Source organism: Salmo trutta, chromosome 11, assembly GCF_901001165.1.
Source record: "Salmo trutta chromosome 11, fSalTru1.1, whole genome shotgun sequence".
Taxonomy (NCBI): Eukaryota; Metazoa; Chordata; class Actinopteri; order Salmoniformes; family Salmonidae; genus Salmo; species Salmo trutta.
In genome coordinates, this window is record NC_042967.1 from 21,373,346 (window position 1) to 21,401,330 (window position 27,985).

Sequence of the window (27,985 nt, forward strand, 5' to 3'; positions counted from 1 at the left end):
TATTGTAGGCTAAATTCACGCCGCTTGGGGAATGGGAAAATGGAAGGAATATGTTATTGAAGAGTCTGAAGAGTCTGAATGTAAAATGTTGCAACTGCGTTGGGGATCATATTTCCGAATTCCCTGAGTGCCCTGTTAGGGTGAAAGGTTGAGGTGTTAAGCAAATCTATGTGGAGGTGGTGAAGAACGTTGAAGGGGAAAGACGCCACAGCTCTGAAGAAGATATGGCGCCGGACGCACCACAACCAGTTGCAAATGTTATACTTCAATCAAGGGATCTGGATACACTTATTGTGAAAAAGGTGGATTTTGTAGCATGTATAGCCACTGTTATTAAATGTACTGCACAAGTGTCCAATAATCTGGACATCATTATATCTGCAGCCGAGACATTTTTGGGCCTCCAAGACTTAACAGCAGAAGCACTGCAAGGACTACTGTCACCGGGAAATGTCCCGCAATCACATGATCCTTCTGAGCCTGTGTAGGGACCTGATTTAAAAAATCCTTATTATCCACCTGTACAGTAGGTGGCGGAATGCACATATAATTGTGGCGGAATGCCATTATAACAAAGAAGAAGAAAGTACATTTGACAACTCTTTTATGTCGCTCCACTCGAGGCGTGTCGACAGCAGGGGAAATGGTAGGTTAATATTTGTATTATATAAGTCAGATGTAAGATTCTTTAGGAGTCAATTCTTATTTATCCCAACGAAACGTGAAGATAATAGCCTGATTTTCAACTTCTTTCTAATAAACGGCAGGTAAAAACATAAATACCCAACTAGGCCCACTATGGCGGAGTGCGCACAAAGTACATAAGGTGTTCTCTTTAATACGCGATCTGACGCTGAGATATATTAATATATCAGGTTAATAGAATACATGTATCTTAAAATAATACATGCTTATGTTGAAATAAACAATAGGCAATAGTGTTGGTGTATTTCTTGCTAACTTTGATAGGCGGTCATGTCATTGAGTGCTCTGTAGGCCTTATTGAGTTCCATTACATTTTTTGTGTCTGAATGTCCATCAGATTTGAAGAAAATTGCGGAAAATATGCAGCTGAAGTCAGACGACTTCGGATACAAATTCATTTTATTAATTATGACAAATGTTAAGAGACTGTTGAGCAATATAATGATTTTTGAAGTAAGTTACACGTTGGCTAACAATTTGTTAACTACACTATCCTTACGAACCACATAGCATATCATTACAGCAGTACGTTAGTAGCTACCTAACGTTAGTTGGCTACAAATGTATTTATTTTTCATTTAGCCATTATTTAACTAGACAAGTATGTTAAGAACAAATTCTTATTTACAATAACTGCATACCCCAGCCAAACCCTAACCCTGAAGCTGGGCCAAGTGTGCGCTGCCCTATGGGACTCCCAATCACAGCTGGTTGTGATACAGCTTTGGATCGAACCAGGGTCTGTAGTGATGCCTCTAGCACTGAGATGCAGTGACTTAGACTGCTGTGCCACTCAGGAGCCCCCTCAAATACATTGAACTTGACAGTATATTGACTATATGCTATCTAACTACCCAACCGTTATTGGCTTGATTACTCAAGTCATTCTTAGCTTAGCTTAGTGGTATAGTCTTTGCACGTTCTCAATAGACAATGTTAATTCGGGTGTGTTTGTAAATTTGCTCTGGCTATCTACTCTGATTTCAGAGCACTCTCCTCTGAGTGTGCCTGAGCGCAGAATAACTGATGAATTTACGAACGCTCAACACCCCTTGAATATGGCCGGTGTCAGTAAACCTAGGTGAAAAGGCGTTATTAAATTGGTGCCAGCAGCACAGCTACAGTCACCAATGCTTTGGATAACATGAAAACAGCCCAACCAGCTCTGCTAGAGTGAATAAAATGGTCAGAGGGAGGTGTTCTCTCATTTGTGTCTGGGAGTAGCTACTGTAGCAAGCTAGCCAACGTTAGTCAGTTAGCTTGGGAGCTTGACTGCAGTTGTGAGGCCAGAACGCTCGGATCAACCCTACTACTCCCTGGCTAGAGCGTCCAGTGTGCACTCTGAACTCTCCGGGAGCGAACCGCTCTGAATTTACAAATGGACAATCTGACAACGCTCGGAATTTGCAAACGCCCAGACCGCGATGTGGCACTCCAGATTAAATGTCCCAAACACTCCCTAAGTATTATACAGTATGTTAGTATGGGGCAGTGGTTCCCAAACTTTTATAGTCCCGTAACCCTTCAAACATTCAACCACCAGCTGCGTACCCCCTCTTGCACCAGGGTCTCAAATGTTGTTTTTTTGCCATTGTAAGCCTGCCACACACACACTATACGATACATTTATTAAACATAAGAATGAGTGTGAGTTTTTGTCACAACCCGGCTCGTGGGAAGTGGCAAAGAGCTCTTATAGGACCAGGGATCAAATAATAATAATCAATAATGTTGCTCTTTATTTAACCATCTTACATATAAAACCTTATTTGTTCATCAAATTGTGAATAGCTCACCACAGGTTAATGAGAAGGGTGTGCTTGAAAGGATGCACATAACTCTGCAATGTTGCGTTGTATTGGAGAGTCTCAGTCTTAAATAATTTCCCACACAGTCTGTATTTCGTTTTCATGCTAGTGATTGCCGAGGATCCACTCACACATAGGCTGCAAAGGGCATAAGTGTCTTAACAGCACGATTTGCCAAGGCAGGTTACTCTTTGCGCAGCCCTATCCTGAAATCTGGCAGTGGCTTCTGATTTAAATATAATTTTCACAGAACCGCTTGTTGCAATTTCAATGAGGCTCTCTTGTTCAGAGATCGGTAAGTGGACTGGAGGCAGGGCATGAAAGGGATAACAAATCCAGTTGTTTGTCTCGTCCGCTTCGGGAAAGTACCTACGTAATTGAGCACCCTTGCTCATGTGCTTCTCTATATCACATTTGACATTGTCTGTAAGCTTGAGTTCATTTGCATTCAAAAAAATCACACAATAATGGAGAGACCTGTGTGTTGTCCTTGTTAATGCAGACAGAGAAGAGCTCCAACTTCTTAATCATAGCCTCAATTTTGTCCCGCACATTGAATATAGTTGTGGAGAGTCCCTGTAATCCTAGATTCAGTTCATTCAGGCGAGGAAGAACATCACCCAGATAGGCCAGTCGTGTGAGAAACTCGTCATCAAAAATGCCAGTGAATCAGCACAACAAATTAAAAAAATACTATTCATAAACCTTGATAAAATATTAAACTGTTATTCAAAGAATTATAGATTAACACCTCCTTAATGCAATCGTGTTGACAGATTTCAAAATAACTTTACTGGGAAGGCACACTTTGCAATAATCTGAGTACTGTGCTCAGAAAAATACAGCAGGCAATTATTAGACACCGGCCATCTTGGAGTCATCTAAACGCATAAATAGCATTATAAATATTCACTTACCTTTAATAATCTTCATCAGAAGGCACTTCCAGGAATCCCAAGTTCTCAATAAATGTTGTTTTGTTCGATAAAGTTCATAATTTATGTCCAAATAACTCCATGTTGTTTGCGCGGAAACCTTCACGACGGAAAGTAAAAAAAGTACTATTTACGTTCAAACATGTCAAACGTTGTTTAGCATCAATCTTTAGGGCCTTGAGAACATGAAACTTCAGTAATATTCCAACCGGACCCATGCATTGTCTTGAAAAACGTTTTGGAACGCAGGTATCTTCTAACGTGAACGCGCCCTGTGAACTGAAGTGATTTTCTGTTCACCTGCTTACCAGCGTTCTCCTTCGGTCTGTGTTTACCGCAAAAGGCTCAAACATCTTTCTAAGACTGTTGACATCTAGTGGAAGCCTTAGGTAGTGCTATTTGAGTCCTAACTCAGTGTCAGAAAGGCAAGGACTTGAGAACTACAGGAACCAGATTTTCATTTCCTGCTTGGAATCTTCTCAGGTTTTTGCCTGCCATATGACTTCTGTTATACTCACAGACATCATTAAAACAGTTTTGGAAACTTTAGAGGGTTTTCTATCCAAATCTACTAATAATATGCATATCCTAGCTTCTGAGTTTGAGTAGGAGGCAGTTTAATATGGGCACGTATTTCATCCGAAAGTGACAATACTGCCCCCTAGCCCCAACAGGTTTAACAAAGTTTCCATTTTCACTGTAGTGTCCAAAACGTCTTTCAAGCTGTCAGGCATTACCTTGGCAGCAAGAGCCTCTCGGTGGATGCTGCAGTTTACTCAAGTGGCGTCGGGAGAAACTGCTTGCACGCGCGATACCACTCCACTATGTCTCCCTGTCATGGCTTTTGCACCATTATTACAGATACCAATACATCTTGATCACCAAAGTCCATTTGATGTCACAAAGCTGTCCAGTACTTTAAAAATATCCTCTCCTGTTGTCCTGGTTTCCAGTGGTTTGCAGAAGAGAATGTCTTCCTTAAATCATCACCCGTTTGGCGAAGTAGGCTGTGATTCTATGAGAAATGAACAGGCACCGCATCGATTATATGCAACGCAGGACAAGCTAGATAAACTAGTAATATCATCAACCATGTGTAGTTAACTAGTGATTATGTTAAGATTTATTGTTTTTTACAAGATAAGTTTAATTCTAGCTAGCAACTTACCTTGGCTCCTTGCTGCACTCGCATAACAGGTAGTCAGCCTGCCACGCAGTCTCCTTGTGGAGTGCAATGTAATCGGCCATAATCGGTGTCCAAAAATGACGATTACCGATTGTTATGAAAACTTGAAATCGGCCCTAATTAATCAGCCATTCCGATTAATCGGTTGACCTTTAGTGGAAGCACCTGCTTTCAATATACTTTGTATCTCTCATTTACTCGTGTTTCCTTTATTTTGTTAGTTACCTGTATGTCAAAAGCAGTTGATGTGTCTTGATTTTAAAATATCTGTTGTACATTTGTCAAAGTAACAATTTCATGTTGTTAAAGAAATGACTGATTCTTATTTTGTTCCCACACTTTAAGAGTTGTGATGGCGACCAGCACGCAATGCTGTCCTCAGATGATGGTAGGTATGGAAACACAGAATAAACTGACACAAACCATAGTATTTCATTTAAATCTACATTTAAGAGGATACATTTACTAAGATATCAATTGTTGTCCCTTAACTGCTGGGATGAATAATACATTTGTTTTAGTCATTTTATTGTCAATAAAATCTGTTTTTCTCTCTCTCTCATTAATCCTTCACCAGTGCTGCCACCTTCTGGTGAATCCATGTCCTGCTGCTGACATTAGTATTTGGGTCTCTGAGCTGTAGTTCTCCTCAGTGGCTGACAGGACCACAGACATACAGAGTGACCTGGGGGTGTGACGGTGAAACAAGCTCAACAAGAGTGAAAGGTGGGCATCATCTTGAAATAAGCATCCTCAAACCTGGTGAAAAGTACCAGTTCAACATGGCAACAGAGGGAGAAGATGGAAGACAAAGCAGATGGGTCTCAGCATCCCTATCCACAGGTACAGTAGGCTAACTTGTGGTTTTATTCAGACATCAGTCATTCATTACTAGAGACATTTTTGGACTGTCAAAAACAGCACATCCTCTATTCTAAACAAATCTTGGTTTATGTTCCAGTGGTCCCACCCAGAGATTTAAAGATAAACCATTTGGAAGAGACCTCCTTCACTCTCCACTGGTCCAAGGCTGAAGGGATGGAGAAAGTCCCACAGCGCTTCCTCATATCACACTGCATCCCAGGAACAGACCCCCTCACAGCCATTACTGACAACTGCCACAAAACTTTCTCAAACCTGCAACCTGGCACCGAGTACACTGTTAGTGTTACAACTGTGCTGAGCAATGGGGAACAGAGTGAACCTGTCTCTACAACAATTTGCACTAGTAAGAGATCCCTAATTACAGCGCATCATCTCTTTACCACTAAAGCCTATCTCCAACCCCCGCAAACCCCCGCAAACCTCCGGTGAATTTACTCAATTACTCACGATAAACGTTCACAAAAAACATAACAATTATTTTAAGAATTATAGATACAGAACTCCTCTATGCACTCGATATGTCCGATTTTAAAATAGCTTTTCGGTGAAAGCACATTTTACAATATTCTCAGTAGATAGCCCGGCATCACAGGGCTAGCTATTTAGACAGCCACCCAGTTTAGCCTTCACCAAAATCAGATTTACTATTAGAAAAGTTTGATTACCTTTCCTGTTCTTCGTCAGAATGCACTCCCAGGACTTCTACTTCAATAACAAATGTAGGTTTGGTCCAAAATAATCCATAGTTATGTTCCATCAGCGACGTTTTGTTTGTGCGTTCTAGACACTATCCCAATGGTAAATAAGGGTTGTGCGCATGGCGCATAACGTGACAAAAGATTTCAAAATATTTCATTACCGTACTTCAAAGCATGTCAACCGCTGTTTAAAATCAATTTTTATGCCATTTTTCTTGTAAAAAAGCGATAATATTCCGACCGGGAATCTGTGTTTCGGTAAATAGAGGGAAAAACAGAAAGGCGGGGGCGGCCAGTGCACGAGCCTAAGCCCTTTGTCCTCTGATAGAACACTTAGCAAAAGTGCTCGTGTGTTTCAGCCAGGGCTTTGAATTACGTCATTCAACTTTTTCCCGGGCTCTGAGAGCCCATTGGAGCCGTAGGAAGTGTCACGTAACAGCAGAGATCCTTTGTAATGGATAGAGATGACAAAGAAGGGCAAGAAATGGTCAGACAGGGTACTTCCTGTACAGAATCTTCTCACGTTTTGGATTGCCAAATGAGTTCTGTTATACTCACAGACACCATTCAAACAGTTTTAGAAACTTTGGAGTGTTTTCTATCCAAAGCTAATAATTATATGCATATTCTAGTTTCTGGGCAGGACTAATAATCAGATTAAATCGGGTACGTTTTTTATCCAGCCGTGAAAATATTGCCCCCTAGCCATAAGAGGCTTTAGTGTCCAACAACCTTTCTCTACCCTTAACCTTGTTCTGAACACCTCCAAAACAAAGGTCATGTGGTTTGGTTAGAAGAATGCCCCTTTCCCCAGAGGTGTGATTACTACCTCTTGAGGGTTTAGAGCTTGTGGTAGTCACCTCATACAAGTACTTGGGAGTATGGCTAGCCGCTATACAGTCCTTCTCTCAGCACATATCAAAGCTGCAGGGTAAAGTCAAATCTAGACTTGGTTTCCTCTATTGTAATCACTCCTCTTTTACCCCAGCTGCCAAACTAACCATGATTCAGATGATCATCCTTCCTATGCTAGATTACGGAGACATCATTTATAGATCGGCAGGCAAGGGTGCTCTCGAGCGGCTCGATGTGCTTTACCATTCAGCCATACGATTTGCAACCAATGCTCCTTATAGGACACGTCACTGCCCTCTATACTCCTCTAAACTGGTTATCTCTGTATACCTGTCGCAAGACCCACTGATTGATACTTATTTATAAAACCCTCTTAGACCTCACTCCCCTCCTCCCTATCTGAGATCTACTTCAGCACTCATCCTCCACATACAACACCTGTTCTGCCAGTCACATTCTGTCAAAGGTCCCCAAAGCACACACATCCCTGTGTCGCTCCACTTTTCAGTTCACTGCAGCTAGCGACTGAAACGAGCTGCAACTAACACTCAAACTGGACAGTTTTATCTCTTCATTCAAAGACTCAATCATGGACACTCTTACTGACAGTTGTGGCTGCTTTCTGTGATGCATTGTTGTCTATACCTTTGTGCTATTGTCTGTGCCCAATAATGTTTGTACCATGTTGTATTGCTACCATGCTGTGTTGTCATGTGTTGCTGCCTTGCTATGTTGTCTTAGGTCTCTCTTTATGTAGTGTTGTCTCTCGTGTGTGCGTGTGCGTGTGTGTGTGTGTGTGTGTGTGTGTTATATTTATATTTTTAATCCCAGCCCCAGTACCCGCAGGAGGCCTTTTAGCAGGCCGTCATTGTAAATAAGAATTTGTTTTTAACTAAGTTTCCTAGTTAAACAAAGGTTAAATAAATAAAATAAACGAACTACAACAATTTTGTTACATTACAAATACACATTTTGTTTCTTCTCTTCTGTTTCTAGCTTATTTCTTCCCATATCAAAAGCCCTGGGTTTATTCTACTTTTCCATCTGGAAGGTTATAAACATTTAAAAAATGAATCCCTTAAACATTTAATAAAATGACTACAACTTTCCCGTTTGGAAAAGTACAATGATGTTGCGGTGACTATGACATTGTTAAATCTATGCCAAGAGTTAGTGTCAATCCAAGTATACAGCTACATTTTCATATAGTAAACGTTTCTAATTTTGTCAGTCGTTTTCATTTCGAGTTAGTGTACTTTTAGCTAGCTAACGTTATGTGTATCATCTGTGTGTAGTTAATTATTTGTATATCAGAGTTTTTGCTAGTTATAGCCTAATGTTAGCTAGCTAACATTGAACCTGGTTGGTTAGCTACATGCAGATTCATGCAGGGTAGTAACGTCATGAGTTGGGATTATGGTTCATTGTTTAGCTAGCTACATGTCTTAGATACGAAAGACTCCACTATGCAAGTAACCATTTAAATTGAATGTTCATGATGTCACTGCGACAACTGTTGATAGATGTAGCTGGTAAATTCGCTCTAGCTGTCTACTCTGATTTCAGAGCACTCTCGTCTGTGTGCCAGAGGGCAGAATAACTGACCAATTTACGAATGCTCAACACCTGTTGAATATGGCCGGTGTCAGTGAACGTTGGCAAATTAAACGTAATTAAATTGTTACCAGCAGCACAGTTGCAGTCACCAACGCTCTGGATAACTTAACAGCCTAACCAGCTCTGCTAGGGCGAGTAAAATGTTCAGTGCTTGACTAATGTTGGGTGCTTGACTATTGTTAGGCAGAACGCTCGGATCAACCCTACTTTTTGGCCAGAGCGTCCAGTGTGCACTCTGAACGCTCCGAGAGCAAAAAGTTCTGAATTTACGAACGGACAATCTGACAATACTCTGAGTTTACGAACACCCAGAGCACACTCTGGCACTCTAGATAAAATGTACAAACACACCGTATTTTAAACCAGCCTTTAGTCTTGAAATGTTTAGTACATGGCCTCACATGTGAATCCCTAAAGAGATGGGTGGGGCTAAAGCTTAAGAGGGTGTGAACGATGCTGAATGGGTGTAGACAAAGAGCTCTCCAGTAGGTTTACCAAAGCATTGAAAGGCCATTTTCTCAAAAGTGAGGTTACAAGTTTATCAACTTTCTAAGCAGAATTACTTTCCCATTGTTCCTCAACTGTAGTGTATGCTATACCATTTTGTAGCTCCGAGTCTTCACTTTTATCCAATGTAAACAACATAATTTAAAATGTTGCTACATAAGATCGAGCCGGTCGGTCACGTATTACCGGCAGTCATGGGTCATGACCTCAGTAAAATTCCACATGACTACTGAGTCACGGTAATCTTCTTTTTTGCACTCTGGACATGCGTTGGTAGTACCCAACTTGCAAACTACCAGCAGGTCCTAATGGCTTGGTACTCAGGGCTCTATTGTCCTTGTAACCACTCTGACATCAATGCAATTGAAAATCACAGCAAACACTTAAACAGTATGTCCTTTTAAAACTCACCTCACTGTGGTGATCAATTTGAAGAAAGAAGTTCAACAGCAGGTTGAAACTGAGTGGAAAACATGGTAGTTGTGGATGTTGTTTCAAAGCCAAACACAATGAAATGGACAGCCCTTTCTAAGGTGATGATTCATTCAAAACACCCATGATCATGAGAGCTTATTTATAGGCCTATATGAGCCCAAGCCCCCCCAAAAATAAAACTGAATTAAAATAATGATTGATTCTTACTATAAAATTATATAAAATAATTTCACGGGGCTTAAGCATATCTTGTCTGCTAAATGAACAAGTCTACAGCCAATGGCATGGCGCTTAGCCAGATAATATACAGTAGGCCAACTCTTCTGTTCTTCTGAAATACATTTTCTTCATATTATGTTTATTTAGTCCTGCCTAAAATACATCATTGATTTATTGTGATGGTGTATATTAAATTATTTATTACACTTAAAAAAATATTGATGTTCCAAAGGCACACATCAGTGGCTTGTAGGTGTTGAGGCCTGGAGATGTTAAACGTGTTTACCATAAAATTGAAATTAATAGCCCAGGGGTTTATTTGCATAAATCACTGGAAACAACAGGGGCTTATTAGAGACAGGTTTCTATTTGAGCCAGCCATCTATTTCCTTAATGCACACACCTTTTGCTCATTTGCATAGTTTGTTTAATTCCAGCATTCACTTCCAGCATTTTATTAAATGCACTAATGTGTTATCATTTACCTGTCACATTTATTTTGTCTTAGTATGCCTTTATTTCAAATATAAAAAAATATCTTTCTTGACAGAATATTCTCTTCTTTGACTTTGCATTTTCGGCAACTGATTTCTTGTGGTCTGTACTCCCGAGTTGTTCACTTTTGTGCTTGCCAGTTAGCAGCTGTCAGCTGTTAACAGCCAATGGCTAGCAGTTTCTTACTGGAAAATTAGTCATGAATTATTTAATGTATCAAATCAAACATTAAACCTTGTGAAAAGTTCATGGTAACCTTGTAAACAATTCATTAATTCTCAGTCAATTACCATGAGACCAGCAGTCTATTGCATGACAATAACCAGCTGACTAAATGTCATGACCTCCACAGCTCTAGGTAAAACATCTTCTTAAAACATTATGGCAATCCTTAGTGAAACACCTAGCAGCCTAATCAAGAGATGTTGGCCTTTTGTTGAGGCTGAAAGAGGCATAGTTCAGCCATTATCTGAGAGGAAGTTGTAACTCTTTATTGAAAGCTTGAGGACTTTCTTTTTCAACATTTACATTTTTCAGATTGTTTAATTTTTGAGAAATGTTAAGTGTTATCTGTTATCTGTTAAACATTTCATTACATTTGAGTGTACAAAACATTTAGCCCTCAGAACAGCCTCAATCCATCAGGGCGTGGGCTCTACTAGATGTTGAAAGCATTCCACAGGGAAGCTGGCCCATGTTGACTTCAATTCCTGCCACAGTTGTCAAGTTGGCTGGATGTCCTTTGGGTGGTGGAACATTGTTGATACACATGGGAAACTGTTGAGCGTGAAAAACCCAGCAGCGTTTCAGTTTTTGCCCCAAACTTATGCTCTTGGCACATACCATACCCCGTTCAAAGGCACTTAAATATTTCTGTCTTGCCCATTCACCCTCTGAATGGCACACATACGAAATCCTTCTTTAACCTGTCTCCTCTCCTTCATCCTTCATTTAACAAGTGACATTAATAAGGGATCATAACTTTAATCTGGATTCACCTGGTCAGTCTGTCATGGAAAGAGCAGGTATCCTTAATGTTTTGTACACTCAGTGTATATCTGGAGTTAAACTGTATCCCTGACAATAATGTATTTTCTCTTAGTACTTCCTGCTCCAGACCAGCTGAATGTTGACTCAGTGGAGACCACATCAGCTGCTGTTAGCTGGAGCCAGCCACCAGGATTGGACCAAACCCAACATCATTACCAGATCTCTTACCGCTGTCCAGGGACAGAACCTCACATCACTACCACATCTTCACCCAGCATCACTCTCTCTGACCTGCAACCTGCTACTGAATACTCAGTCACTGTCTGTACTGTGCTGGAAAATGGAAAGCAAAGTCAACTGGTGTTAACAACCTTCACCACAAGTAAGTACCCTACTTAAGTATTAGTTCTGGTTATCAAAAGGACTATATGTGATTTCCCCAGATCTCAAAATGCAGTTTCGTACTGAAATCAATGAACGTTTATAAATTCTGAGTTCATGCTTTCTTCCGTTTCTGTGCGTCATCAGTGGTGGAAAAAGTAACCAATTGTCATACTTGAGTAAAAGTAAAGATACATTAATAGAAAATTACTCAAGTAAAGGTGAAAGTCACCCAGTAAAATACTACTTGAGTAAAATCTAAAAGTATTTGGTTTTAAATATACTCAAGTATCAAAAGTAAAAGTATAAATCATTTCACATTCCTTATATTAAGCAAACCAGATGGCACCATTTTCTTGTTTTATTTATTTCCGGATATCCAGGGGCACACTCCAACACTCAGACATCATTTACAAATTAAGCATTTGAGTTTAGGGATTCTGCCAGATCAGAGGCAGTATAAATGACCAGGGATGTTCTCTTGATAAGTGTGTGAATTATAATATTTTCCTGTCCTTCTAAGTATTCAAAATGTAACGAGTACCTTTATGTCAGGGAAAATGTATGGAATAAAAAGTATGTTATTTTCTTAAGGAATGTAGTGAAGTAAAAGTAGTCAAACATAAATAGTAAAGTAAAGTACATATACCCGAAAAACTACTTAGGTAGTACTTTCAAGTATTTTTACTTAAGTACTTTACACCACTGTGAGTCATTATGTCAAGGAGTTGATCTGCCTCTGCTTGCTTTAACTTTATTCAAAGTACAGCGTGAAACCCTTGTTATTGTGGAGAGGATTTATAAATATCAGCATTCGTTTCATTTATATGAATTCATGAATATAAATCAAATCAGTTTATTTGTCACGTGCGCCGAATACAACAGTGAAATGCGTACTTACAAGCCCTAACCAACAGTGCAATTTTCAAGTAAAAAATAGATATTAGGTAAACAATAGATACATTAAAAAACAGTACAGTGACAGTGAAAATAACAGTAGCAAGGCTATATACAGGTGGTACCGGTACAGAGGTGCAGGGGCACCGGTTAGTCTGGCTAATTGAGGTAATATGTACATGTAGGTATAGTTAAAGTGACTATGCATAGATGATAAACAGAGAATAGCAGCGTAAAAGAGGGGTTGGCGGGTGGGGGGTAGTGGAACACAATGCAAATAGTCTGAGTTTGATTACCTGTTCAGGAGTCTTATGGCTTATGGCTTGGGGGTAAAAGCTGTTGGGAAGACTTTCAGTCATAGACTTGGTGCTCCGGTACCGCTTGCCATGCGGTAGCAGAGAGAACATTCTATGACTGGGGTGGCTGGGGTCTTTGACAATTTTTAGGGCCTTCCTCTGACACCGCCTGGTGTAGAAGTCCTGGATGGAAGGCAGCTTAGCCCCAGTGATGTACTGGGCCGTACTCACTACCCTCTGTAGTGCCTTGCGGTCGGAGGCCAAGCAGTTGCCATACCAGGCAGTGATGCAACCAGTCAGGATGCTCTCAATGTTGCAGCTATAGAACCTTTTTTGGATCTGAGGACCCATGACAAATCTTTTTAGTTTCCTGAGGGGGAATAGGCTTTGTCGTGCCCTCTTCACGACTGTCTTGGTGTGTTCGGACCATGATAGTTTGTTGGTGATGTGGACACCAAGGATTTTGAAGCTCTCAACCTGCTCCACTACAGCCCCGTCGATAAGAATGGGGATGTGCTCGGTTCTCGTTTTCCTGTAGTCCACAATCATCTCCTTTGTCCTGATTACATTGAGGGATAGGTTGTTATTCTGGCACCACCCGTCCAGGTCCCTGACCTCCTCCTTATAGGCTGTCTCGTCGTTGTCGGTGATCAGGCCTACCACTGTTGTGTCATCTGCAAACTTAATGATGCTGTTGGTGTCGTGCCTGGCCATGCAGTCGTGGGTAAACAGGGAGTACAGGAGGGGACTGAGCATGCACCCCTGAGGGGCTCCAGTGTTGAGGATCAGCGTGGCAGATGTGTTGCTACCTACCCTCACCACCTGGGGGCGGCCCGTCAGGGAGTCCAGGCGTGGGACGGCGCCGGAATAAATGGTGCCGGAATAGCAGAAACACTTCATTTTTGTTACAAATCAGCTTCTGTTGTGACTTCTGCTTTAGCTTATTTCTTCCCATATCAAAAGTAATTGCTTTTTCAATTTTTTAAACTACTATTCTACTTTTCCTCCTGTAGTCTATTTCTGGAGTTAAACGATAACACTGACAATAATGTATTTTCCCTTAGTACTTCCTGCTCCAGACCAGCTCACTGTTGACTCAGTGGAACCCACATCAGCTGGTGTTAGCTGGAGCCAGCCACCAGGATTGGACCAAACCCAACATCATTACCAGATCTCCTACCACTGTCCAGGGACAGAACCTCACATCACTACAACATCTTCACACAGCATCACTCTCTCTGACCTGCAACCTGCTACTGAATACTCAGTCACTGTCTGTACTGTGCTGGAAAATGGAAAGCAAAGTCAACTGGTGTCAACAACCTTCACACTGGTAAGGAAGTAAAATACGTCAAGTTTGACACCAGACATAATATTTATCAAACCTTAACTAGTTATCAAAAAAGCTATAAACTAATCGTAATGATGTGTCAGGATGGGATGTAAAGGTCCAGTATCTTCCCTGATGAGAAATATATGATGGTGAATTCCCCAGATCTCATCATGCAGTTTGTTGCTGAAATTAATAAATGTTTTTGTAGTGTCTGAATTCATGCTTTCTTCCATTAGGTCAATGAGTTGATCTGCCTCTGCTTGCTTTAACTTTATCAGTACTACATTATAAAACACTTGTTGTTGTGGAGAGGATTTAGAACTGCAGGGTATTTTTTTGTTGCCATGGTGACAACAATGTAGCAGTGGCACAGTGAAGTTGATAAATAAATGTTCTTTAGTGGATTCTTTTTTTTTTTACATGACATATCTAACTTCTGTTGTGAATTCTGCTTTAGTTTATTTCTTCCCTTCCCATTACCCTCGTAAAACTGACTATCCTACCGGTCCTTGACTTCGACAATGTCATTTATGAAATAGCCTCCAACACTCTACTCAGCAATTTGGATGCAGTCTATCACAGCGCCATCCGTTTTGTAACCAAAGCCCCATATACTACCCACCACTGCGACCTGTATTCTCTCGTTGGCTGGTCCTCGCTACATATTCGTCGCCAAACCCACTGGCTCCAGGTCATCTATAAGTCTTTGCTAGGTAAAGCCCCGCCTTATCTCAGCTCACTGGTCACCATAGCAACACCTACCCATAGCACGCTCTCCAGCAGGTATATTTCACTGGTCATCCCCAAAGCTAATCCCTACTTTGGCCGCCTTTCCTTCCACTTCTCTGCTACCAGTGACTGGAATGAATTGCAAAAATTACTGAAGTTGGAGACTCATATCTCCCTCACTGACTTTAAGCATCAGCTGTCAGAGCAGCTTACCGATCACTGCAGCTGTACACAGCCCATCTGTAAATAGCCCATCCATCCAACCAACTACCTACCTCATCCAATATTTGTTTTTGTTTTTCTTCTCTTTTGCACCCCAGTATTTCTACTTGCACATCCTCATCTGCACATCTATCACTCCTGTGTTAATTGCTCATTTGTAATTACTTCGCCACTATGGCCTATTTATTGTCTTACCTCCTTACTTCATTTGCAAACACTGTATACAGATTTTTCTATTGTGTTATTGACTGTATGTTTGTTTATCCCATGTGTAACTCTGTGTTGTTGTTTTTGTTTTACTGCTTTGCTTTATCTTGGCCAGGTCGCAGTTGGAAATGAGAACTTGTTCTCAACTGGCCTACCTGGTTAAATAAAGGTTAAATAAAAAAATGAATAAAAAATATCAAAAGGAATTGCAAGCTGACCTTTTCTACTTTTAAACTACTATTCTACTTTCCCTCCTGTAGTAGATATCTGGAGTTAAACTGTAGCCCTGACAATAATCTATTTTCTCTTAGTACTTCCTGCTCCAGACCAGCTGACTGTTGACTCAGTGGACACCACATCAGCCACTGTTAGCTGGAGCCAGCCACCAGGATTGGACCAATCCCAACACCATTACCAGATCTCCTACCGCTGTCCAGGGACAGAACCACACATCACCTCCACATCTTCACCCAGCATCACTCTGTCTGACCTGCAATGTGTCACTCAGTACTCTGTCACTGTCTGCACTGTGCTAGAAAATGGAAAGCAAAGTGAACTGGTGTCAACAAACCTCACCACAAGTAAGGAATTACCCTACTTAAGTATTGTGCCTGGTGTCAAAGTTTATTCAACTTTAACTAGTTCTAAAAATGTATATGATATAGTCATAATGAATGTGTTAGCATGGGATGTTCATGCTTGTTTCTGTTCCTGTGAGTCATTACGTCAATGAGTTGCCTCTGCTTGCTTTAAAACTTTATCAGTATTACAGTGTAAAACATTATTCAGACCCCTTGACTTTTTCCACATTTTGTTACGTTACAGCCTTATCCAGCCTTATTCATCAATCTACACACAATAACCAATATTGACGAATTGAAAACAGGTTTAGAAATTGTTGCAAATGTATAAAAAATATAAAAAAGATACCTTATTTACATAAGTATTCAGACCTTTTGCTATGAGACTCGAAATTGGGCTCAGGTGCCATGAGGTCGAAGGAATTAAACTTCTAACGCGAGTGGGACTTCGTGACAATGATCGCAATGGCTCCAACGTACAGCGCTCCTGGAGCAATTAGGATGAAGTGCTTTGCTCAAGGGCACAACAGATTGTTCACCTTGTCCGCTTCAGTATTTGAACCAGCAACCTTTTGGTTACTGGCCCAACACTCTAACCTCAAAGATATCTTCCCCTACCTTACCCCTACCTACAGTACCCTCTGTTAATATTGAGACTACCTGTTGTTACCTTACCCCTACCTACAGTACCCTCTGTTAATATTGAGACTACCTGCCTCTACCTTACCCCTACCTACAGTACCCTCTGTTAATATTGAGACTACCTGTTGTTACCTTACCCCTACCTACAGTACCCTCTGTTATTATTGAGACTACCTGCCTCTACCTTACCCCTACCTACAGTACCCTCTGTTAATATTGAGACTACCTGTTGTTACCTTACCCCTACCTACAGTACCCTCTGTTAATATTGAGACTACCTGTTGTTACCTTACCCCTACCTACAGTACCCTCTGTATTGAGACTACCTGCCTCTACCTTACCCCTACCTACAGTACCCTCTGTTAATATTGAGGCTACCTGCCTCTACCTTACCCCTACCTACAGTACCCTCTGTTAATATTGAGACTACCTGTTGTTACCTTACCCCTACCTAGAGTACCCTCTGTTCATATTGAGACTACCTGCCTCTACCTTACCCCTACCTACAGTACCCTCTATTAATATTGAGACTACCTGTTGTTACCTTACCCCTACCTACAGTACCCTCTGTTAATATTGAGACTACCTGCCTCTACCTTACCCCTACCTAGAGTACCCTCTGTTAATATTGAGACTACCTGCCTCTACCTTACCCCTACCTACAGTACCCTCTATTAATATTGAGACTACCTGTTGTTACCTTACCCCTACCTACAGTACCCTCTGTTAATATTGAGTCTACCTGCCTCTACCTTACCCCTACCTAGAGTACCCTCTGTTAATATTGAGACTACCTGCCTCTACCTTACCCCTACCTACAGTACCCTCTATTAATATTGAGACTACCTGTTGTTACCTTACCCCTACCTACAGTACCCTCTGTTAATATTGAGTCTACCTGCCTCTACCTTACCCCTACCTACTGTGCCCTCCGTAGTTATTGCTTGACTGTCAAGCATGCTTCTTCTTTTGGCTCTATGCTCCAAAAGTTTGGATTTAAAATAATGACTTTGAGGTTAAAGTCAGCTTTAATTTTAAGATATTTTCATCCATATCGGGTTATAAATAACAGCGTAATGTGTAATAAAGTAGTGAAAAGTTTAGTATTCTCAGAAAATCAGGCACGGGCTGAAAATCTATGTTTTTACATTACATTTTTTATTAGGGGGCAGGAGAATTAACGAGGAAGAAACTCAAATTAACTTTGAGCGCTTTAATTCAAATTTTTACGTTGCAAACAGTAACAATTATTTTTCATGCCATGAGAAGTAGCGGATCCGACCAAATAGGTTCTGGAACACATCAGTCCAAAACAGAGAGGTGCCAGGATCCAGCTCAAATAAAGCACTGATGATACAAGTAAAACACATTAACACATTACCAAAGATCTGACTTTAATATCTTGTTATTCAGTACATTTTCAGTGGTGGAGGAGACCCTCCAGAGTTGCTGCAGTGTGTGTTCTACTGGCTGTGATCATAGGCCTGTGGGATTCCTGTAAGTTAATCGTTTTTTATTAACCTGTTTGGGATAGGGGGCAGTATTTTCACGGCCGGATGAAAAAAACGTACCCGATTTAAACTGGTTACTACTCTTGCCCAGAAATGAGAATATGCATATTATTAGTAGTTTTTGATAGAAAACACTCTAACGTTTCTAAAACTGTTTGAATGGTGTCTGTGAGTATAACAGAACTCATATGGCAGGCAAAAACCTGAGAAGATTCCAAGCAGGAAGTGGCCTGTCTGCGAATTTGTAGTTCTTCTTTCTTGTCCCTTTCGAAACTACAGTATCTCTGGGGTTACGTGGCACTTTCTAAGGCTTCCATTGGCTCTCTAAAGCCTTCAGAATGCAGATTGAGGCGTCTCCTGTCTCTGGGCAGAGTATAGTAGCACAGTTTGTCAGTGGTCTGCCTGGTGACAAAGAGATTGGAGATGCGCGGTCCCGCGACCATGCTGTTTTTTCTTTTCCTCTGAATGAATACACTATTGTCCGGGTTGGAATATTATCGCTATTTTACGAAAAAAATACCATAAAAATAGAATTTAAACAGCGTTTGACATGCTTCTAAGTACGGTAAAGGAACATTTTGAATTTCTTTGTCTCGATATGTGCTCGCGCGTTACCCTTTGGATAGTGACCTGAACGCACGAACAAAACAGAGGTATTTGGACATAACTATGGATTATTTGGAACAAAAACAAAATTTATTGTGGAAGTAGCAGTCCTGGGAGTGCATTCTGACGAAGATCAGCAAAGGTAATACCATTTTTCTAATAGTAATTCTGAGTTTTGTGCGCCGAAGTTGGCAGGTGTCAAAATAGCTAGCCGTGATGGCTAAGCTATGTACTCAGAATATTGCAAAATGTGCTTTCGCCGAAAAGCTATTTTAAAATCTGACATAGCGATTGCATAAAGGAGATCTGTATCTATAATTCTTAAAATAATTGTTATGTATTTTGTCAACGTTTATGATGAGTAATTTAGTAAATTCACCGGAAGTTTTGGGTGGGAATGCATGTTCTGAACATCACATGCCAATGTAAAAAGCTGTTTTTGGATATAAATATGAACTTGATTGAACAAAACATGCATATATTGTATAACATAATGTCCTAGGAGTGTCATCTGATGAAGATCATCAAAGGTTAGTGCTTCATTTAGCTGTGTTTTGGGTTTATGTGACATATATGCTTGCTTGGAAAATGTCTGTGTGATTATTTTGGGCTATGTACTCTCCTAACATAATCTAATGTTTTGCTTTCGCTGTAAAGCCTTTTTGAAATCGGACAATGTGGTTAGATTAACGAGAGTCTTGTCTTTAAAATGGTGTAAAATAGTCGTATGTTTGAAAAATTTTAATTATTGCATTTTTGCGGTTTTTGTATTTTGCGCCATGCAACCCCATTGGCTGTTGGCTAGGGGTTCCGCTGGGGGAACGGGGTTCCGCTAGCGGAACGCCTAGATGTAAGAAGTTAAGCATTTGTAGTCAATGTTGTGATAGTTACACATTTTGATTGACTTTTCCCTTTTACAGATGCAACTGCAGAGCGAGACCAGCTACAGAATAGTCTAAATACCATGACCACAGAGAGAGACCAGCTACAGAATAGTCTAAATACCAGGACCACTGAGAGAGACCAGTTGCAGAATAGTCTAAATACCAGGACCACTGAGAGAGACACGTTGATGAAGAGTCTGAACACTACAACTATGGAGCGTGACCAGCTACAGAAGGAGATAGAAAGACTGAACTGGGAGAACAAAGGTAAATGTGTGCAAAGGGCCCCCTTTTTATTTGCTTGCTGATCCACAGTTTCTGTTGTTGTCCTGTTATCTCACACACAAGCATATTCAATAAGTAGTATTTGCCATTGCCGTTAGGACCAGAAACAAATTAAATTGACGGGAGCTGTGTTTTGCCTTTGCGCTCAACACACACCACAGGAGATCAGAGGTCATCAGAACTACCTAGAACTCAGATTGTTTTATTTTTTAGGGGGTAGATCAGCTTTAATGTTGCAGATAGATTGTGGCTTCCATCAATGTAATTGTCTGCACCATATATAATCCCTCAAATATATTTTTTGTAAATATATACAGTATGTAAAATATATACATGCATACATACGTGCATACACACTCTACCGGTCAAAAGTTTTCGAACACCTACTCATTCAAGGGTTTTTCTTTATTTTTACTATTTTCTACATTGTAGAATAATAGTGAAGACATCAACACTATGAAATAACACATATGGAATCATACAGTAACCAACAAAGTCTTAAACAAATCCAAATATATTTCTATTTGAGATTCTTCAAATAGCAACCCTTTGCCTCGAGGACAGCTTTGCACACTCTTGGCATTCTCTCAACCAGCTTCATGAGGTAGTCACCTGGAATGCATTTCAATTAACAGGTGTGCCTTCTTAAAAGTTCATTTGTGGAATTTCTTTCCTTAATGCGTTTGAGCCAATCAGTTGTGTTGTGACAAGGTAGGACGGTATACAGAAGATAGCCCTATTTGGTAAAATACCAAATCCATATTATGGCAAGAACAGCTCAAATAAGCAAAGAGAAACCACAGTCCATCATTACTTTAAAGAATCTCAAATATAAAATATATTTTGATTTGTTTAATACTTTTTTGGTTACTACATGGAACCATGTGTTATTTCATAGTTTTGATGTCTTCACTATTATTCTACAATGTAGAAAATAGTAAAAATAAAGAAAAACCCTTGAATGAGTAGGTGTGTCCAAACATTTGACCAGTAGTATATATATTTAAAATATATTTTTTCCTTATTAATTGCCCTATCCCAACCACCCATCCTCTAATTGTTGTAATAGAATGGACAACAACACTTAGGCTTCTACTTCCAGCTTGTACATACTATATACATTTTATGGACAGAGCATATTTTACAATAATTCTATTTTGCTTGTTTTTAGTCCCATCCTTCAGCTCCACTCAACACCTCCCATCTATATCTGAACACCATCCAGTTTTGATTTATATTTGCCATATATATTTCATCTGTGCTGTGATGTTTCACAAACATCTGGAACCTTTCTAGTCTCATAGAGTCCACATATTGTAACATTAAAGTAAAAAAATGTTGCTATGAGTATTATTATATTATTGATCGATTGACTATGACTTTTTAAATCACCCAGCAGTGCTATTTGCAGAGTTAGCTCCAGGTAAATGTTGCAATTCTTCAGTCATTCCTGAACCTGTGAACAAAAACAAGTTACATATGGACAGTACCAAAACAATTGATCTAATGATTCTTTCTCTAAGCAGCAAAATCTGTGGAGCTGGGATGGTTGTATCGCCCCCATATACAATGCATTCACAAAGTATTCAGACCCCTTCACTTTTTCCACATTTTATTAAGTTACAGCCTTATTCTAAAATGTATGAGGATATCCATTCTAAAATCCATCTACACACAATACACCATAATGACAAAGCGAAAGTTTAATTTTTTTGGCGTGCAAATGTCATAGAAAACATACCTTGTTTACTTAACCTCTGAAGGATCGGACCCTTTTTTTCAATTTTCGGTCTAGAATGACATACCCAAATCTAACTGCCTATAGCTCAGGACCTGAAGCAAGGATATGCATATTCTTGATACCATTTGAAAGGAAACACATTGAAGTTTGTGGAAATGTGAAATTAATGTAGGACAATATAACACATTAGATCTGGTAAAAGATAATACAAATAAAAAAACATTTGTTTTTTCCATCTTTATAATGCAATGAAAGACAAATATATGACTAAGGAATATAGGTGCAATTTAGATTTTGGCCACTAGATGGCAGCAGTGTATGTGCAAAGATTTAGACTGATCCAATGATCCATTGCATTTCTGTTCAAAATGTTGTATCAAGACTTCCCCAATGTGCCTAATTGGTTTATGAATACATTTATGTTCATAACTGTGCACTGTCCTCAAACAATAGCATGGTATTATTTCACTGTAATAGCTACTGTTAATTGGACAGTGAAGTTAGATTAACAATAATTTATTATTTCTGCCAATATCAGATATGTCTATGTCCTGGGAAATGTTCTTGTTACTTACAACCTCATGCTAATCACATTAGCCTATGTCAGCTCAACTGTCCCGCGGGGAGGGGGGGAATTTTGCTTGTTTTTAGTCCCATCCTTCAGCTTATCCTCCTGTAGAGGATAAGTATTCAGACCCTTTGCAATGAGACTTGAAATTGAGCTCAGTGCATCCTGCTTCCATTGATATTCCTTGAGATGTTTCAACAACTTGATTGGAGTCCACCTGTGGTAAATTCAATTGATTGAAGAGTACCAACAAGTTTCAGCAGCATTTGAAGGTCCCCAAGTACACAGTCACCTCCATCATTCTTAAATGGAAGAAGTTTGGATAAACCAAGACTCTTCCTAGAGCTGGTCGCCCAGCCAAACTGAGCAATCAGGGGAGAATGACCTTGGTCAGGGAGGTGAACAAGAACCCGATGGTCACTCTGACAGAGCTCCAGAGTACCACTGGAGATGGGAGAACCTTCCAGACGGATAACCATCTCTGCAGTTGTCCACCAATTAGGCCTTTATGGTATAGTGGCCAGATGGAAGACACTCCTCAGTAAAAGGCACATGGCAGCCTACTTGGATTTTGTCAAAAGGCTCCTAAAGGACTCTCAGACCATGAGAAACAAGATTCTTTGGTCTTATGAAACAAAGATTGAACTCTTTGGCCTGAATGCCAAGCGTCATGCCTGGAGGAAACCAGGCACCATCCCTACGGTGAAGTATGGTGGTGGCAGCATCATGCTGTGGGGATGTTTTTCAGCGGCAGGGACTGGGAGACTAGTCAGGATCAAGGGAAAGATGAACGGAGCAATGTACAGAGGGATCCTTGATGCAAACCTGTTCCAGAGTGCTCAGGACCTCAGACTGGGGGCGAAGGTTCACCTTCCAACAGGACAACAACCCTAAGCACACAGCCAAGAAAACGCAGGAGTGGCTTCGGGACAAGTCTCTGAATGTCCTTGAGTGGCCCAGCCAGTGCCCGGACTTAAACCCGATCGAACATCTCTGGAGAGACCTGAAAATAGCTTTGCAGCGACGCTCCCCATCCAAACTAACAGAGCTTGAGTGGATCTGCAGAGAATAATGGAAGAAACTCTCCAAATACAGGTGTGCCAAGCTTGTAGCGTCATACCCAAGAAGACTCAAGGCTGTAATCACTGCCAATGTTCAACAAAGTACTGAGTAAATTGTCTGAATACTTATGTAAATGTAATATTTCCGTTTTTTATTTTTAATACATTTGCAAAAAAAAAAAATGGTTTTCCTTTGTCATTATGGGGTATTGTGTGTTGATTGATGACGGGGGGGATTTTTTTTTAAACATTAAACACTCTCCGAATGCACTGTATATAACATTCTATTGGTTGCACGAATGTTGTGTAATAATTAAAACTTTAAAATGTTTTTTTTAATCCAGGGTCGTTTTGTGTATCAGTTCATAAACCATGTACCATGGAATCGGTACATCGAAAATCTCTTCCCAACGTTGGTTTTAATTATGAGTAGAACAGACATTTCCATATATTTCTGTTAGCTGCATGTGTAACAACTCTACCAGTCCTATTTCTATAATGTATAAAGATTATACCGCTTTACTTTTTTTTTTTTTAAATATAGCGTTTTTAATCAATTAGTATGTTGGAGTTTAACCATAATATTTGGATTAAACTGAAATTGCAACCAACTTTCGATGGCTTGTTTAAAAAATAGCGATATTTTGGGTTTCATTTCATTTTAAAATAACCAAAAGTGAGAGGTTGTAATCTGAATAAAGGAAAAAATGCCATTCTTGAACATGGGGTGAGACATTTGTACCAATTTGCTGGAGAACCAGTTCAGATTTAAGCATAACTTTAGTATGACTGAAGCCTTTAGTGAGAGGTTTAATGTTTTTAATATTTAATCATTTTTGTTCTCCGAATTCATATTAATTATATAAATAGGCCCCTGTCAACAATAGTAAATGTCAATCTTCTAGGTTCCTGTCCTGAAGGATGGAGAAGGTTTGGCTGCAGCTGTTACTACCTCTCTACTGAGGGGAAATCCTGGGAGAAGAGTAGACAGGACTGTCTGGAGAGAGGAGCAGATCTGGTGATCGTTAACAGTGAAGAGGAACAGGTGAGAGACAGAGCTACTTTATTTATTAGTCCATCATGTATTATTAACAATGCTTTTTCTGTGCCACAACAGACATTCATCAATGGGTTTAAATCAGTCCGTTATGTCTGGATTGGTTTGACTGACTCTGCTACTGAGGGGACCTGGAAATGGGTTGACGGCACCCCACTGACCACCCCAAGGTAAGAGACTACTGCTCTATAATAACACTGACCATCCCAAGGTAAGAGACTACTGCTCTATAATAACACTGACCACCCCAAGGTAAGAGACTACTGCTCTATAATAACACTGACCATCCCAAGGTAAGAGACTACTGCTCTATAATAACACTGACCACCCCAAGGTAAGAGACTACTACTCTATAATAACACTGACCACCCGAAGGTAAGAGACTACTGCTCTATAATAACACTGACCATCCCAAGGTAAGAGACTACTGCTCTATAATAACACTGACCACCCCAAGGTAAGAGACTACTGCTCTATAATAACACTGACCACCCCAAGGTAAGAGACTACTGCTCTATAATAACACTGACCACCCCAAGGTAAGAGACTACTGCTCTATAATAACACTGACCAACCCAAGGTAAGAGACTACTGCTCTATAATAACACTGACCAACCCAAGGTAAGAGACTACTGCTCTATAATAACACTGACCAACCCAAGGTAAGAGACTACTGCTCTATAATAACACTGACCACCCCAAGGTAAGAGACTACTGCTCTATAATAACACTGACCACCCCAAGGTAAGAGACTACTGCTGTATAATAACACTGACCACCCCAAGGTAAGAGACTACTGCTCTATAATAACACTGACCATCCCAAGGTAAGAGATTACTGCTCTATAATAACACTGACCACCCCAAGGTAAGAGACTACTGCTCTATAATAACACTGACCACCCCAAGGTAAGAGACTACTGCTCTATAATAACACTGACCACCCCAAGGTAAGAGACTACTGCTCTATAATAACACTGACCATCCCAAGGTAAGAGACTACTACTCTATAATAACACTGACCACCCCAAGGTAAGAGACTACTGATCTAATAACACTGACCACAGTGGAAGGTGTAGGACTGATTATCTGTGTTGTTCATACTTTAGGTTCTGAGAGAGTGGCCGGCCAGTCTAACTGTGTTGTTCATACTCTAGGTTCTGAGAGAGTGACCAGTCTAACTGTGTTTTTCATACTCTAGGTTCTGAGAGAGTGGTCAGTCTAACTCTGTGTTGTTCATAATCTAGGTTCTGAGAGAAAGGTCAGTTTAACTCTGTGTTGTTTATACTCTAGGTTCTGAGAGAGTGGCCAGTCTAACTCTGTGTTGTTCATAGTCTAGGTTTTGAGAGAGTGGCCAGTCTAACTCTGTGTTGTTCATACTCTAGGTTCTGAGAGTGGTCAGTCTAACTCTGTGTTGTTCATAATCTAGGTTCTGAGAGAAAGGTCAGTTTAACTCTGTGTTGTTTATACTCTAGGTTCTGAGAGAGTGGCCAGTTTAACTCTGTGTTGTTCATAGTCTAGGTTCTGAGAGAGTGGTCAGTCTAACTATGTGTTGTTTTTACTGCAGGTATTGGTGGAGTGGAGAGCCTGGTGGTGGTACGTACCAGAACTGTGGGGAAATCTATTACATATCGTCAGGCCAAGGAGTATGGAGGGATTTGGGATGTTCATTTTCACAAGAATGGATCTGTGAGAAATAGGCTTCTCATAAGTACTTTCTCTGCACTGCTGATTAATTAACTCTCTACTGTATGTTAATGATGGTCTGAAGACTGGTGGGATTTGATAGAATGGTACTCTGAACTACAGGTAGGAGAGAAACAAACACATGCACACATACACACACACACACACACACGCACACGCACACACACAAAGACACTGATCTGAACCTGAGTCTCCCACAGGAGAAACCAACTTCTTAATTTGATAAGGAAATTCCCTCTTGGGCCGAGAGCTGACACTGATTTTTGAAGTCGCAGGTTGGGCTACCGCATCACGTGACCAGGAGCAACATGACTGACTAATGTCTGCTGCACAAGCTGACACACAATCATGTATTCATACTGTATGCCAAACAATGTGTATAAATAGGGGTAAAACATCTGGAATGTAGAAGGACAAGACACCTCTCTGCCTCTTTAGGAGAGAGAGTGAATTTTACCGTGTACATTTTAAATCAAATCAAAATCAAATCAAATTTATTTATATAGCCCTTCGTACATCAGCTGAAATCTCAAAGTGCTGTACAGAAACCCAGCCTAAAACCCCAAACAGCAAGCAATGCATGTGAAAGAAGCACGGTGGCTGGGAAAAACTCCCTAGGAAAAACTCCTGAGAAAGGTCTACTCCTAAACTTGAAGAAAGAAAAACTGGTGTAAATAAGATGTTGTGCCTTTTAAGACAGAGTGAATGTTACTGTTTACATTTGAACTCATATCTTGTTAACTTCCTCTTTGTGGAGGCAGCACCAGAATGAAGGGTTGGATCATAAATAATCATCAGTTATCAAAACAGTTTCTAAGGTTTTGTTACTAAACTAACTGGGACTACTCATTGACTTGAGTAGGACAGGTTGCAATGGCAATGGCCAGTGCAACAAACAAGTCACGACCCCTGGTGACCTTTAATACAGGTAGTGATTAGATTCAACTGTTTTGAAAAGCAGAAATTATTTAGCAAGTGAATCTAGTTGTTTAATGGTTCTGTTATATTTCAGAGGGAGAGAGAGAATCCCAAATGATACCTTATCCCCTTTGTAGTGCATTCCTCTTGGTGAGTAGTGCACTATAAAGGGAATGGGGTGTCATTTGGGATTCTCTCACAGCCAGAGAGTTAGGCAGAATACAGCTTACTCACGACTCACCGTGGCCCAATGGAGGCCCGTTGAGACTCTTCAGTTGGCCATCCCAAGAGCTGGGTGACAAAATCACAACAAGGAAAACAAAAAGACTATCCAAACCAACTGCAGGAAAATAACCTGGTTGGGAGGCTACTTTCATATAGCTTCTCTGATCAGTAATCACCTGTCAATCATCCACGCCTGAGAGCAACAGGGTTGGGGTCAATTTCAATTCAAAAAGGAAACACCACGTGTACGTTTAACCATTTCTTAGAAAACATTACAATGCATAGTTCATACAAATATTTACAGATTTTAAGTTTGCTGAAAATAAACGCAGTTGACAGTGAGAGGACATTTCTTTTTTTGCTGAGTTTATGAGCAGTTTGGGTGCGACCACAGTATGTGACCTGTGTTTACAATCAGCAGGAATCTAGCTATGTGGGAATTACAGTGAGGATATCAGCTATCTACATCTGCACAGATGAGCTAAATTACTTTTTACAACTGTTCCTCTGCCCTGTTTCTGCACATCTGTTAACTTTCACATAGATAAGAGGATGTCCTTTCTACAAAAGGAGAGAGCCAACTCTGTTCGTTGGGCTTTTCAACTCTGAACTATTTCAGTGATTGTTGATTGCTCCATGTTTGTAAACCTTATAATAAAGTTGCTGTTAGAAGAAATCTACAGTCTCTTTCTTCTTTAGAATGTCCACCAGACAGGTGCAGCAAGAGACACCAGCGCATGCTTGCGCGTGACATCGGGCATCGAGGCCGCATGTGTAGAACTGCTCTGTAGAATAGACCA

General features: G+C 40.3%; 1 protein-coding gene across 4 annotated transcripts; it reads left to right on the forward strand.

The window, feature by feature from the left end:
* Positions 1–556: 556 nt before the first annotated feature.
* On the forward strand, positions 557–27,861 carry LOC115202454 (asialoglycoprotein receptor 1). 4 transcript variants are annotated; one of them, XM_029766608.1, is made up of 12 exons: positions 557–646; positions 4,980–5,022; positions 5,212–5,477; positions 5,596–5,862; positions 11,448–11,717; positions 15,712–15,981; positions 18,037–18,120; positions 19,661–19,665; positions 19,756–19,891; positions 24,185–24,324; positions 24,397–24,506; positions 25,903–27,861. In XM_029766608.1, exons 3-12 carry the CDS (start codon positions 5,417–5,419, stop codon positions 26,033–26,035), a joined length of 1,476 nt encoding a protein of 491 aa, XP_029622468.1. In that variant the 5' UTR covers positions 557–646; positions 4,980–5,022; positions 5,212–5,416; the 3' UTR covers positions 26,036–27,861. The 4 variants fall into 4 exon arrangements, with proteins under 4 accessions (XP_029622468.1, XP_029622469.1, XP_029622466.1 ...); XM_029766606.1 differs by having other exon boundaries at positions 558–646; positions 19,661–19,891; XM_029766609.1 differs by lacking the exon at positions 11,448–11,717 and having other exon boundaries at positions 19,661–19,891.
* Positions 27,862–27,985: the final 124 nt, after the last annotated feature.

What these genes read in the sequence shown, in the direction of transcription:
- LOC115202454 (XM_029766606.1), top strand. Translation starts at nt 5,417, where the DNA reads ATGGCAACAGAGGGAGAAGATGGAAGACAAAGCAGATGGGTCTCAGCA. An exon ending in CATAGGCCTGTGGGATTCCT is followed by an intron (nt 18,121 to 19,660) that starts GTAAGTTAATCG and finishes TCCCTTTTACAG; the next exon opens with ATGCAACTGCAGAGCGAGAC. An exon ending in ACTGAACTGGGAGAACAAAG is followed by an intron (nt 19,892 to 24,184) that starts GTAAATGTGTGC and finishes TCAATCTTCTAG; the next exon opens with GTTCCTGTCCTGAAGGATGG.